General features: G+C 35.2%; 1 protein-coding gene across 2 annotated transcripts in view; it reads left to right on the top strand.

The window, feature by feature from the left end:
• Positions 1-10,603, top strand: part of EPHA3 (EPH receptor A3) — a 341,621-nt gene extending 331,018 nt beyond the window's left edge. For both annotated transcript variants that reach the window (XM_028504495.2, XM_036017958.1), the window contains exons 16-17: positions 957-1,112; positions 7,830-10,603. In XM_028504495.2, the coding sequence (XP_028360296.1) occupies positions 957-1,112; positions 7,830-7,935 (262 nt within the window). In that variant the 3' untranslated portion in view covers positions 7,936-10,603. The remainder of the gene's footprint in view (positions 1-956; positions 1,113-7,829) is intronic.
• Positions 10,604-14,611: the final 4,008 nt, after the last annotated feature.

The following is a 14,611-nucleotide window of genomic DNA, read 5'->3' on the forward strand; positions in this document are numbered from 1 at the left end:
TATATTGTGCAATATAAATCACAGTGATGATCAATCAATTTCTCCCTCTCTTTCTTTTTAATTTTATTAAATTTCTTGGGGTGACACGGGTTGATAAAATGATCTAAGTTTCAAGTGTACAGTTCTATAAAACATCATCTCTATATTGCATTGTGTGTTCACAACCCAAAGTGAGTTATCCTTCCCTCACCATATATTTGACCCTCTTTACCCTCTTTTACCTCTCAGCTCTTTCTATCTCACTGGTAACCACCATACTCATGCCTGTGTCTGTGAGATTTACTTTGCTTGTTTTATTGTCTTGTTTGTTCATTTGTTGCTTTCTATTAATACCCCACATATGAGTAAAATCGTGTCATGCTTAGTAAAATAAGTCATATGAAAAAAGTCTCTTTTTACTATCTATCATCTATCTCTCTATCTCAATCATCTCTCTCTATAGAGAGAGAAGTATATATATGATAAACTCTATGTAGTTGTATATAATGACCTCTCGTCATTCTATTACATATAATGAACTCATTTTGGTGTTTTCATATATGCAAGGATTTCATTGGTTACTCATCACTTTTTTCCCACCCTTTTGTAATTTTTATCTTTAAAGACATTTGTGACTTTTAAATCTGTGCTGACTTTATGTTCTGCACTAAGTACAATTTAGGTTTTTCCAACTCCTTTTTAGGCAGCAATCTGTACAATGGATTTCTTATAGAAAGCCAAATCTCGCACTAAAGTAGAGAGCAAATTATTCAGTGTGTTGTATTTGTAATAATTGTGCCCTAAATTAAGAGCATCTTTGCTAATGGTCAAACAAATTAACTTATTAAAGTGTATATGGACATACTTATGCATTTCACTGGCAAAGTTTCAGTGATTTAAAAAGGCTTCAGATTTTGAGATACAGCAATTCTGCTGACTCCTGGTCTCTCTCCCTTTGGTGTTTTGCTTTCTTGCAGGCCATCAAACCTTCTTCTGGACCAAAGCAATGTTGACATCACTACCTTTCGCACAACCAGTGACTGGCTTAATGGTGTCCGGACAGCACAGTGCAAAGAAATCTTCACAGGGGTGGAATACAGTTCTTGTGACACCATAGCCAAGATTTCCACAGAGTAAGAAAAAGTTTTTAAGATGGATGAATGATTCTTAACTGTTATTGAATATACATGTTTTGGACTAATGTGTTATATAAATAGTACTTGAATGTCTGAGGTACTTACCTGTCTCGTGTAACCACTGAGCTGGATCCTGGGTCTCTCTTTGTAAAGGACCTCGTTTGGACTGATGTATGTTAATGTCTTCTTCTCTCACAATAGGTGATTTCACTGAACTATGAACTCTTTCACATAGACCAACAGGTACAATATGTGTACCGAATTTCACAGACCTAAGCCCCAAAATTGAAACATAAGCAGATATAGTGTGATGATTAGTATATTCCTACGTTTGTGATTTTCTGTCATTTTTAACAAAACCTAGCCTTTGTGGAAATGTAAAATTAAGAACTAAGAGGATAAACTGGTATACAGGGAAACATGCTAAAGTCTAAAGTAGTTTTCACAACTACTAAATAAATATATCATCATCTATTATTGAGTCCTTGAAGGATATCATGCTTGACAATTAAGTTAAAAATGGGGTTAAGATATTACTTTATTGTTTTACCTATAGAGCTTATATTTGGTTTAGAAAGACAGAATATGCATAATTAGCATGATTTTATGTGACAAGTTAATAATAATCAAGTATAATATGCTATATTTCTTAGGGATATTTGGATAATAAAAATTTTTTATACGAGAAACCTATGGGCTTAATGATAGGGGGTTTATCAAATGAATCCACTGAATAATTCATAACATTCATCTTCATTCACAATATATGGTAATTAGGAACTGGCAGTGAAGAACTAGAAGCCATATTCTTCATCTCTCTGTGGATAAGAGCCAATTTACTGCACTTCCAAATACAACTTGCATCTGTTTTTTTTCCCTGAAAAATGACTTTTTATGCATTTCTAAGAACAAGGCTAAAAATGGTTTTCTCAGTCCTAGATCATTACAAACTTGGTGTGCTACTCAGCTGACCAGCGCCCAAATCTCTTAATTCTAAGTCCACAGGAGAAATTTCTGACGGGCGCAGTCCTTTTTGTAGATGGCACCTTCAAAGTCAAGTTTCCCATTATATGACTCTTTATGTTCAAAAGAGAAGAAGATAGCATGAACTTGGCTCTAGAGGCCCTTTTCTGAGGGTAAAATAGAGAACTGTTACCAAAATTAAAGTTTCTGAGTTGGGCAGATACCAAAACTTGTACACAGTTCTGTAATGTGGACAGTTTGTTTGGAAGCTGTGTCCATCTTCGTTTCAGCGTCATCTACCTTTCATCCTTATTTCTTAAAACAAAACTCTTCCTTGCCTTCAGATTCCTTTAAGTTTTAACCTCATCTACCTATATTTAAACACTTAAATGTTGTTGAAAACTTAAAGATTTTGATTGTCATTCTGTCAATTAGTTTTAAAAAGTCTATGTGGAGAGCTACAGATAAGCTATCAAAAAGGGATGTGCAGTGTAATTAATAAAGATATAAGTGCCTGATAAATGGGTAAAGAAGTTTACTATTCATGGTACAATATTCCAGTCAAAATCACAAAAAGTCACAAAAGGATTTCAATATTATTATTGAAGAGGAGAGTTGTTCTTAAGAAATATGCTCACTCTAGTCTGTGTAACCTGTGTTGGCATTCCTCTTTAAAGGGAAATGTACTGTTTATTGAGTAGACTTCTGACCCAATCAACAATATGCTTCGAGTTTCCATAGCAGTTATTTTGATCAGACACAATCCCAGGATAGAATAATATATTTGAATATTTTATAAATTTTTATTTTAGTAATAAAAACAGCCAGCGTTAGGATATGCCAGACACCTACTTTAGAGCACAAAAGCATAGGAGAGAACAAGCACAAAGTTGAACACGTCTACACCATTGACAGATTTTCAAAGGCAAAGTTATACAAATGCTTATTCTCAATAAAATATCAACACTCATAGCTTTTACATAATGAAACACTGTAGTGTCGAGGTGGATGAGGCAGAACATTGTTAATACAGTTAACAGCCAGCACACAGTTTAAATATAGTCAGACATTGTAAGCTGTGAATATGCTGTGTGACGGGGTTTGTTACATTTCCAAGTTAGCAAGGTATTTGTCTCAATCCAGTGTTGGACAATAAGTTCTTTTTCACTAGTTAGAATATTTTCACTTGACTGTTATTATCATTATTATTTAAACAATCTGTGAATGTACATTCAGGATGAAAGCTGACTTTTCCTGAGAGACTCGGCTCTTTCAGGTTTGTTCTTTATTGCTGAGTCAGACGGTTACCCATCTCTCTGTATTTCAAACCCCACAGTGTTTTTTTGTCTGCCCGTTCTCCTCAATCAGAGACCACATGGAATTAAGATGCATTGACCTAAAATTCCTTGAGAATAATTACTTCTTAGGTCTCCTCCATGTGTTATACATCCTGCCCCTAGTTTAAGATAAAAATTAAGAATCTATAAAAAACATATAATACACTAATTATTTGGATAATTCTAATGAGGCAACATTTATACTTCAACTGCTATAAAATATTTAATTCAGTATTTTATCCTTCTTGTTTTAGTCTTGAACTTATTGTTTGAATTTTATTCTTCTTAATTCTTATTTTCTTTGCATCATCCAGACTCAATTCAGAAAGGATTCTCTTGACCAAATAACTCTAGAGATTCTTCTAGAATAAAATAGTGATACCTAAAAAAAAGGATATTAATTTTTTCTATCCAGTCTGTCAAATCACAAAAAAAGTTCAAGAGAGCTTCAAACTCAAATAAATATTAACTTACTTCAGTTAGTTTAGGGATATCATTTACCTGCAAATTACTCAAGTCATCTAATTTTCAGATGAAATCTATAAAATATACGATTTTATTCAATAAACATTTTAAAATATCTTTTCATAGCCTAAAATGGATTTAGGAAGTTTAATGTGAGAAAAGAAGAGAGACTGAAAGAGGGCAAGAGTTTCTGTAGATTCTGGAGAGAGAATGAAGTGTGTGAATGGGTACCAGGCAGATGAATTGCTACAAGTCATTATCCTGCACCCTTGGATGCCATTTGCAAAGTGTCATCACCTATCCCTTTGCCTTTGAAGTACCAGATAGCTTGGATAGCTCGTTAACCTCTGGTCTCAATCCTGAGTTGCTCTTTATTCCTGAACTTTTCCACTGCCCTTCTGAATAGGGTGGTCAAAGTGATATAAGCATCTGAAGAGTGTTACTGAGACTACAGCAGCTGATGTTTAGAACAATTCTAGACATGGCCAGGTGGCGGGTCAAAGATATTTTGGAAGGACCAGAGACAGTAGAGAGTACATAAAACCCAAGCTAAAGCATAGCCTAAAGGGATAATTAATTCTCTTTCCAATATAATTCTTGGAGTTAAAGGTGAAATTAGTATCTATTTGCTTATAATGGATTCCCAGAAATGGAACCTGAAACAATGTTATGAAGAGTTACTGAGGGGTGTGTTTGGAACATTTGAGTACACCTATAAAGAAGTGATGAGGGAACATTGGGCTGAAGAAGAAGACTCAGCCCTTCCTATTGAAGCAAGAGCCCCAGAGCTGGGCTGGCTCTTCAGAGAGTTCCGTTCACTCTTAGCATCTGATTTTTTTTCTAGATGCTGAGGTAAAGGTTCTCCAGAGAGAGAGAGGTGACACAATATCATATCATGTACTCTGTCACAATGCTTAAATTTCTCAAAGAGCTCAGGAAATTAGTGTACTGCCTTGGAACATTTCTTTTCTCTGCTAACTAGAATTATCATTTCATTTCCTGGGCTTATAAAGAACAGGAAAACAGAAATATGAGCAAGTAATAAAATATATGATATAGAATTGGAAGAAAAATGTTAGAAGAAATACAAAAAGAGGAGGATCTGTTGATTTGTACACATTTATATCTGCCCTGTTTTCTGCTTCTAGATTTATAAGTTGACTTTGATATAGTTTGGAAACAAGTAGGGAAATGTTTGTTGTTCATTTAAAAGATAGATAAATGGTATGCACAGAATCAAAATCCTATAGAATACACACTCTCAAAAGCAGGATCAATGTGAATAGCCTACATTACTCTAAGTGAAGGTTTCATTATGCGCAATTACATGCGCAATTACATGACAAACCTGCTGTCACTTCCCACTGGCCTTCCTGGTGAAGCAGGGCTGCTAAAGAGTACCATCAGAGGGGACCTCAGGCAACATAAGACTTGTTCATATAAAATGTATTAGCCTCTTGAATAGCAGCAAGGAGGAGACCTGTAGGTCATCGGAAATTTCATTGCCAGCTCAGGTGATAGGAATGCAACCAGTCTTGGTTAGCTTTATGTTTCTTAAATGGTTACCTATTTTTGTGCTTGTATATCTTTATTTCTTGGAAACTTACTTCTACATGGATCATTATTCATTTCTGTGTAGTTAAACTCCCAATTTCTCACTCTTTCCTTTAGGCTCTGTATAAAGGAGCCCCTTCTCTGTGTGTTTGTGTGCGTGCGCATTTGTGTGTTTTCTGGCCATTCTCAGTTTCTGTGGTGCTCCTTGACAAGTGATAATTCGCTCTTCTGTCAGCTTCTGCAGATAAACATATTTTGGACTATTGATTCATTCTTTAGTAAGTACATATTGAGCCCCCACAAAGTGATAACCATTGTTCAGAGTATGGTTGATAAGCAGACTATAGAACCAACAAGAATGTGTGTTCACATGGGGTTCACCTTCTTGAGGGACAAGATAGAGAATAAAGAAAATAAATCAGAAAGAAAGACAATACATTGACTGGTGATAAATGTTTGGAAGAAAATGAAACAAGAAAGGAAAATATAAAGTGGAGGTATGACTACAGAGAGATTTTACAATATTAAATGGAAGGCTCAGGAAGGTCTCCTGAGATGAGAATGTTTGAGTCAAGACCTGAAAGATGTGAATATAGAATGAATTACTTGATTCAACAATATTTAATTAATGAGTTGCACATGTTTGCATAACCCTTGTTTTTTTCTTAATAAAATTTCCTATGTTTTTATAATTATTCTAATCTCTGGCTACTGAGCTTAAACTATTTCAAATTTAATAATTTTGATAGAGATAACTTCTTATCATTTTCTACTTAAAAAGTATACATTAAAAATTGTTCTAGTTATCTATGACTAAAAACAAACTCATTCAAAGCTTAAAGGCTAGCCCTGGCCAGGTAGTTCAGTTGGTCACAGTGTCATCCTGATATGCCAAGGTTTTGGGTTTGATCCCCAGTCAGGGCATGTACAAGAAGTCATGGGCTATGAGTTTGGACAGAACTAAGCATGTAATTTTTCCACTGTAATGTTAGTGTTGACTAAAATATTCATCTAATATGAATATGGTCTAAGGTGGAGAGCTCCAGGTGGTTTCATTCTTGTCCCCCTGGTGTAGATGGCTACATAGCTGAAACTTCAGACTGAGGGCTTTCACAGGGCCTCTCCAAAGTCTCAGGGTAGTCAGACTTCTTATATGGCAGTTTGAGGCCCAGAGAAGGTGTCTCAAGGGATGAGTTGAACCTGGCAGTTTCTGAAGACCTGAGTGCAGAAACTGATACAAAGTCACTTCTGACATACTCTGTCATTCAAAGCAGTCCCAGAGCTGGTCCAGGTTCTGGGAACAGAATAATGCCCCACAGAGAATGTTTGACCATCTGTATTAGTTTCCCAGAGATTGTCACAACAAATTCCCACAAATTCGTTGGCTTAAACAAACAGAATTTGTCTTCTCACATTTATAGAGTCCAGAAGTCAGAAATTAAGGTGTTGTCAAGGCTCCAAGTCTTTAAGGGTGAATCTCTTCTTACTTCTTCCAGCTTCTGGTGTATCCTGGAATTCCTTGGTTGTGGCAACATAACTAATCTCTGCTTTCATCTATGCATGGATCTCGTCTATTTGTCACTGTGTGTCTTTTTCAGGCTCTAATAAGGACAGCCTCATTTAGAGTCCACACTAATCCAGCAGGATCTCATCTTGATCCTTGTCTTTTGTTTTTAAGATTTTATTTATTTATTTTTAGAGAGGGAAGGGAGGAAGAAAGAGAGAGAGAGAGAGAAACATCAATGTGCGGTTGTTGGGGGTCATGGCCTGCAACCCAGGCATGTACCCTGACTGGGAATCGAACCTGTGACACTTTGGTTCGCAGCCTGTGCTCAATCCACTGAGCTACGCCAGCCAGGGCTGATCCTTGTCTTTAAAAAAAATTGTATTTACTTATCCTTAGACAGTGGGGAAGGGGAGGAAGGAGAAAGAGGGAGAAAAACATCGATGTGTGAGAGAAATGTCAATTGGTTGCTTCTCTCACATACCCCAACCAGGACCAGCCTACAGCCCAGGCTTGCATCCTGCCCATGAATCAAAACAGCAGCCTTTTGCTTTGTGGGACAATGTCCAACCAGCTGAGCTACACCAGTTAGGCCTTGATCCTTGTCTTAATTAAATATGCAAAGACCCTATGGTGTTCTGGGTAGACAGAAATTTTAAGGGGATATACTTCTATACTTCAACCTACTGTATACCACTTATGCTCTTCCACAAGAATAGCAGTAAAATAGCTAGGATATTATACATGGATGATGCAAAAATAAAGCATATAAATAAATAGGTCAGAAATACTGGATATATAATTGTACAAGTTTTGCTCATTGAAAATCTCATGCTTATATATGATCCAGGAAACCAGGATTCTCACTGAACATTTTCTCCTTTTTTACAGTGACATGAAAAAGGTTGGTGTCACTGTGGTTGGGCCACAGAAGAAGATCATCAGTAGCATTAAAGCTCTGGAAACACAGTCAAAGAATGGTCCAGTTCCAGTGTAAAGGGCTATTTCTCAAAGGAAATAATGGCTGTGGAAGATGTAGCATCACTTTGCAGACAGATGATAATGCTGGAGATACTGGTGGAAGTTTCAAGCCCAATAAGACACTCATATATGAGTACAAATGCCTTAAAATGGAATTGAAAAACTCTTTATTTTCCCATATCACCTAGTGAATTGGTGGGTGGGTGTATTTTGTTTTGCAACTGATTTTTTATATTAGTTGATGTAATAAATTAAAATTCTTCAGCACGAAATGATGAAGAACTAGCATAGAGCCATTGATTATATACTGACTATGATAAAAGAGAAACAAGTGAAATAACAAAATGACATAGTGGCTCTGTTTGCTGATAGCCACAAAAGAAAAGACTTGTGATATTTTTATACACATAAGAAATCTGTAACAGGTATTTTTTTTTTCTTTGAAAGCAAGCAAAACAGAGGAATTTATACCTCAAACCGTCTGGCCATATTTACTAGCTTTTCATTGTATTATTATCTTTTACCTGTTTAAAGCATATAGAAATAAAGTTTGTAGTTTTTTTTAAGTACTACATATTTTTAATTGTTAGCTTCATTAAGAATTATCATGTAAAAATGTCTTAATTTTGAAGAAAAATACATATTTATTTTCTTTTGAATTGTTTTTATTGTTTTCTATTTATGCCTCAATGATTTAATTTGGATTTGCTAACAACCAAGTGCCAAATACTCCTCAAACTGTCAGCAGTAGGAAACATGTTGAACTAAACACAGAGAATGATGGGTTTCTTTCCGGATTTTTGAAACATCCAGTTATATGTATCTACATCTATCTGTCTATCATCTATCTATCTATCTATCTATCTATCTAGAAAAAAAGAAACCAAATCCTTTTTCTCTTCATACACTAACCAAATCTCTCACAGTCTGAATTATGTCATACGTTTTTGTCTCTCCATTTATTATAAACGTATGCTTTTAATTTAATATGCTGGCTTGTAAGTAATGGATTGTTAATGGCATACCTGCCCTACTCTGGAGTTTACAAAACCATTAACTCCATTCATTGGTAAAGAAGCTATGTTAGAGCTCTGAAATAGAGAATAGCTACACTGGAAATAATTGAAATCTTATTTTGATTGTTGTATTAATTGGCAATACAGCCTATTGGCTATTGCATGAGTAAAAAAAGATCACTCAATATCTACGCTTCAAATTGCTGAGCTATTTTTAGGGAATGATTATAACTAAACTACTCATTTGAATAACTGAGGTTTAGTTATGCTAATTACACATTGTGATCATCTATAGCAGGTATTGTTATCTTAAAGAGTCTTCCACTGAAATGCACCTGTTGTAATTGTGGTGTATAAATTAGAGGCATTAAAATTTGTTTGCATTTATTGAGCATATAATTTTCAAAATAGTTTTATTTTTGAGGTAAATAAAATGGTTATCTAGCAAAAGATTCAAAATCTATAAGCAGTGGAGAGATCTCTCACTGTGGGACCTTACAATAGACTATTACATAAAGGTGAAATATGAGCATACTCAGTAATATTTATAAAGCTGTACCTGGTGTAGATCTAGCCACTAATATATTGTGAAGCAACATTTTAACTCTGTATTTTTTCTAATGCTGATATGATCATATTAAGGGAATAAGAAATGCATATGTCATAAGAATAGAATGGCTAAAACAATGCTGCAACCTTTATGCTTTTAATAAAAAATGGAACATTTTACAGACTGCAATCAGATCAAATTCACAAGTGCTAATCTGTTGTAAATTTAGAGTAATAAGGCTTAGGTTGTGTTTCTTCATATACAGGATTATTCCATAAAATTGGCAATAATTCTTACAATCAAATTATCCAACTAGAATTCTATATTGAATATAGAAGAGCATGAACTTTTTAAAAAGACCTATGTCATTATGAAATTAATTACAAAATTGCTTAACCCTGCTAGAAGCAGCTAAAACCATTTTTAATCAAATATTTTGTGTTGCAGAATGTTGGATTGAGATCTGACTCTGCTTCACTTTCATTTTATCCCAGACTGGCATTTACTTTTGTAGGTACTGTTCTGAGCAGACTCAACAAAATCTGTGCATTTCATGAACTAATTGAAGTTGAGGATTGTTGAATCTACTTCACTTATTTTAGCTGTGATTTCCATTTGAAAGACGAGGTTATATACACAGTATATTGCCCTTCATTTTTTCACTATTTTTCTACCTGACCTCCTATAAATTTACTTTATTTACATAATTCTTACTCTGTACATATGTAAACATAACAGTGTACGATTCTGAACTGTGGAGTAGAGGTACTAGATGCTCATGGCCATCTCTTTGTACAGGAACTGCATTGACTTTCAATAAACATGAAACCACATCTCCACACAATGGTATGTACCATATTATCTGTTCCATATCTTAAATTTGATTTACATATATTATTTATTTCTGGCACCTTGCCAAGGTCATTCTGTACTAAGTATCAGTGAAACCATGTATAAATGTGATATGATTGGCAATATGTATTTACTTTAAACTTGTACTTTCAAAACTACTCATTTAGTTTATGTTGTACAATGTAGATGGCCTCTTACTAATGTAAATTAATTTGTAGTGGAAACATTTATATTTTTATAATAAACATAATGAAAATATTTTTACAGATTGGAATATAGAAGTGTTCTTTGATGATTTTTAAAACATTATTGAAATCTGTGCTTCTTTAAACAGCAAAATAATGAAATTTATGTAAGTCATGAAGAATGTGCTTCTGTTTCTTTTTTTCTCCATTAGTGAGAAGCGATCCATGTTATGCAATCCAAATTTCTGTTGTCTAAACCTCATTATGAGTAAGCTAGAAAAAAATAATCAGTAAATATTATCTGCATGGTTAAAGAACACAACTGTATTAGACATTTCTTTTTGGATTACAAGTGACAAAGTCATATAGATTAACAAGGGAAAAATAAATGTTTAGTCCATGTGAATGAAAGTCTGGAGATAAATTTTCTAGCTAAGAGATCAGGCACAGATGGATTAAGGAGTACGTAAATCTCTTATTCTTTGACTTCATCACTTGACCTTATTTTCCTCCTAACTAGGTTAATTTGCAAACTATATCTTTTAAAACATCACTATAATTTATATAATTCTACGTTGTAATGCCTATGAGATATGTATTGTTCCTCAGTTGTTCCAACATAAATTCTGGGGCTTTACTTGGCTCACAAGCCTTTTATGAATTATTTGGGGCAGCAGAATGAATTACTCAGACAAGCAAGTCCTTAATCCTGTGCTTGCATTTGGGTATAGTGGGTGTTATTATGTGGGGTCATTGATCTACACAAGGATTAGAGGTTTCAGAGTGGGTTATGTTGAAAAGAAAGAATATCATTTATGAAAAAAAGAAGGAAGGAATCTGGACAAGCCAAATAAAGCACATAAAAATTAAAAACAAACACAATTGCAAAAATCACTCTAGGAAACACCTGATACTTTGTATAAGATATGTCCCTAGTCATTTGCAGTCCATCTAAAGAAAATCATTGTACATGAAAACCAAAAAAGATCACTCACAATATAATGCTAGATAACATAAGTGATTGAGATTTCCACAGAGGTAAAGTAGATAGGGAGAGATCACTAAACAGATCAGATTTGAACTTGCCTGGAAGGAGAAATGGCATTTGAAAATGTTGAGTAAAGGAAAGAATAACTTATAAGCAGGTTAGCTAAGTGAAAGGAAATAGACAAATAAGGATATATTTATTCATTTAGTAAATATACATTAAGCACCATGATGAAGCAAGTGTTTTGCTATCAACATTGATAAGTTACCTCACTAAATCTTTGCAGTGATCCTGTGAATAGATAGAGCCCCCTTTAATAGATAATAGAATCAAGTCTTGGATTTCTTCCCAAGGTCACCCAAGTAAATAGAATACAGTTATTTCAAACTGGAATCTTCTTATTCCGTGTTCTTTCCACAATATAATTGCTACTGTAATCCCCTTAAATGCTCTGGGGACAGTGCCAGTGGCAATTTGCCAAAGTGATTTGGACAGAAGCTATGGGATAAGCAGAGAAAATGATATTAGAAATCTATTGTGGCATTGTAGGCACTAAACTATGCACTTATCCTAGGGCAGCAATTTTCAACTGGTGTGCCACAACAATTTTTAAAACATTTAATACCTGACTAATTAGTCAGGGGTACTAACTTCTCTTCCTTTACATCATCAAATTAAAAAATGACAATAGCCAACAATACCCATCCAGTTTGAATGAATCAAAGTTATACTTGTTTTTTGTCAGACTGGCAAAAAATACTTTTGTGTGTGTGCTGCAGAATTTTTATAATTAGTTTATGTGTGCCATGAGATAAAAAAAAGTTAAAAATCTCTGCTCCACAGTGGTAGTAATAATATGTAAAAAATAAATGGATACACAGATACATGAAGAAAGGAAAATTAATAGAACTTGCCAATTTGATATGAGAATTGTTTAAAAGGCAGGAATCAAAGAGCACCATAAAATACTGTGTCTAGGTGTTCGTGGAAACAACAATGGCACCATTTGTGAGGAACTGCCCTGCCTGGTTTCAGAAGCTGTAACCCCCCCATGGCTAAGGCTGAGCAAGCGAACTTTGGACCAGAAGCCACTAAGGAGACAAAGCTTATCTCCCTGTCAGGGGTGCAGCTTCTGCTCCTTTTACTTCACCCTGCCTGGACCCCAATGCTTGATCAGTTAGCCAATGATGGGTAAGATTCCCCAAGGAGGGAATGATCTAAGACAGGCATGATCATGTGGAGGCCCCAGGGAAGGACTTGGGGAGCTATAGCAAAAGGGGGTGATGGACCCTCACCCCTTGGCTTTGACATAGCCTAAGTCCTCATTCTGTCTGTGAGAAGTGTCCTAATCTCTTGGCTTCCTTACTTCTCCTGCCTGACTTAAGCCTGAAACATTCTGGTGGTGGGTGCCACCCTGTGCTGGAAAGGGCAGGTTTCCTAGGGCAATCAGACCTAAGAAAGAATATGTAGAATCCTGTGAAACCTGCTTTGTTTAGAATGCTCTCAATTAAATGATAAGGGTCCAAGTGAGAAGTGAGTTTGTTTCTCAAAGTTTTATGGCTCTTTAGCTATCTGACCCTGACTCAAAATAGGCCCTCAGAGTTTTTTGTATGTTTGATTCTTACTGCCTGATAATGATTAATGAGCTTTACCTCTATTCCTGTGCAAAACAAACCCAATAAAAGCCCGTTAAGGCAAGGGTTGGGGCACTCTCCCCTTGAGAGAGTAGCCGTGCTGTCCCTTTTCCTCCACAGGACTTAGTAGTCCTGTGAATGTATCTCGTCTCATCCATAACACCTTGGACACTGTGGACTGGTGTCCATGTCACCACTAACAGGAGTAGCAATAAAAAGAAGTAAATTTAACACATGAACTTGCTAAATTAATTGTTTTAGTCAAACCTTCATCAGTTAATAGGCATTGAGGGTGTATGTTGGAAGCTAAAGAAAAAAATTCTAAGGTGAAATTCAAAGGCAAAAGGTGTTTCTGACACTATGTAAAGATCTATATATCTTTGTTTGTTTTATGTATATCTTTATCTTGGACCTTTCTTAAGTTAATGCTAGCAGAAGTAACAGTTAAATATGAAGTTTCATCAGCTTAAAATTAAAAAAAACATAATTTTACACACAAAATAACCCAAATAAGTTGCCAGGTGGCCTTGTTTGCAGTGATTCAGATCCCACACTCTGTCCATCTTGTGGAGAATATAAGGCCTTAAGGTCTTTCTCTCAGCCAGTAAAATTGAAGGGAAGATTGTCTTGCAGATTTTATGAGCCCTGCTTATGAGTGGCACATATCACTTCTCTCCTTGTAATGACCAGAAATCAATCATATTGCTATACTTAACTGCAAAAGAATGTGGAAGAAGTAGTATACCTAAATAGAAGAGGAAGTTTTTGGAATCTATCTAGCAACCTCTGCCACAAGTCATTTTTACTTATATAAGTAATAGGTAAGAGGCAAATAGGTCTAAAAGTTTACTAAGAAACCATCAACCTTGGCTGGGTAGCTCAGTTCATTAGAACATTGTCCTGATATGCTAAGGCTGTAGGTTCAATCCCCAGTCAAGGCATGTGCAAGAAACAATCAATAAATGCATAAGTGGGACAGCAAATCAATATCCTCTCTATCTCCTATTAAAAAATAAAAAAATTTAAAAATTAAAATAAACAATTTTTTTAACTTTCTGTGTATGCAGATACACACACAACATATAAGTATACTTTCATATATATAATCTATTCATATATGTTTATATATATAAACCATCAATCTTGCTAACTCCACCCATTTCTTATTCCATACAGACAATTCTTTTTAATTATATCCTCTCATTACTGGAATCCAACACTTCTAGTAATGGATACCTGTGTTCACTGTGGGTGTGTACTCTTCGGCTCTGCTTTCAAGAGAGAACTTACAAGGAGAGCAATTAGCTGACAGCCTCAAGCTGTTGTAGTTTCAAATTCCCCAGCATCGTTTATATCAGTACAGGCAGCACAGTGGGAGCACCGAAGCCTGGCATTTTCTCTCAAGTGACACAATTCTGTAGTAAGCAGTCTTGGATCCCATGTTCCAATCATCCTGGCTGAGGTTTT

The sequence above is a fragment of the Phyllostomus discolor genome, chromosome 2 (assembly GCF_004126475.2).
Source record: "Phyllostomus discolor isolate MPI-MPIP mPhyDis1 chromosome 2, mPhyDis1.pri.v3, whole genome shotgun sequence".
In the NCBI taxonomy this organism is placed as follows: domain Eukaryota; kingdom Metazoa; phylum Chordata; class Mammalia; order Chiroptera; family Phyllostomidae; genus Phyllostomus; species Phyllostomus discolor.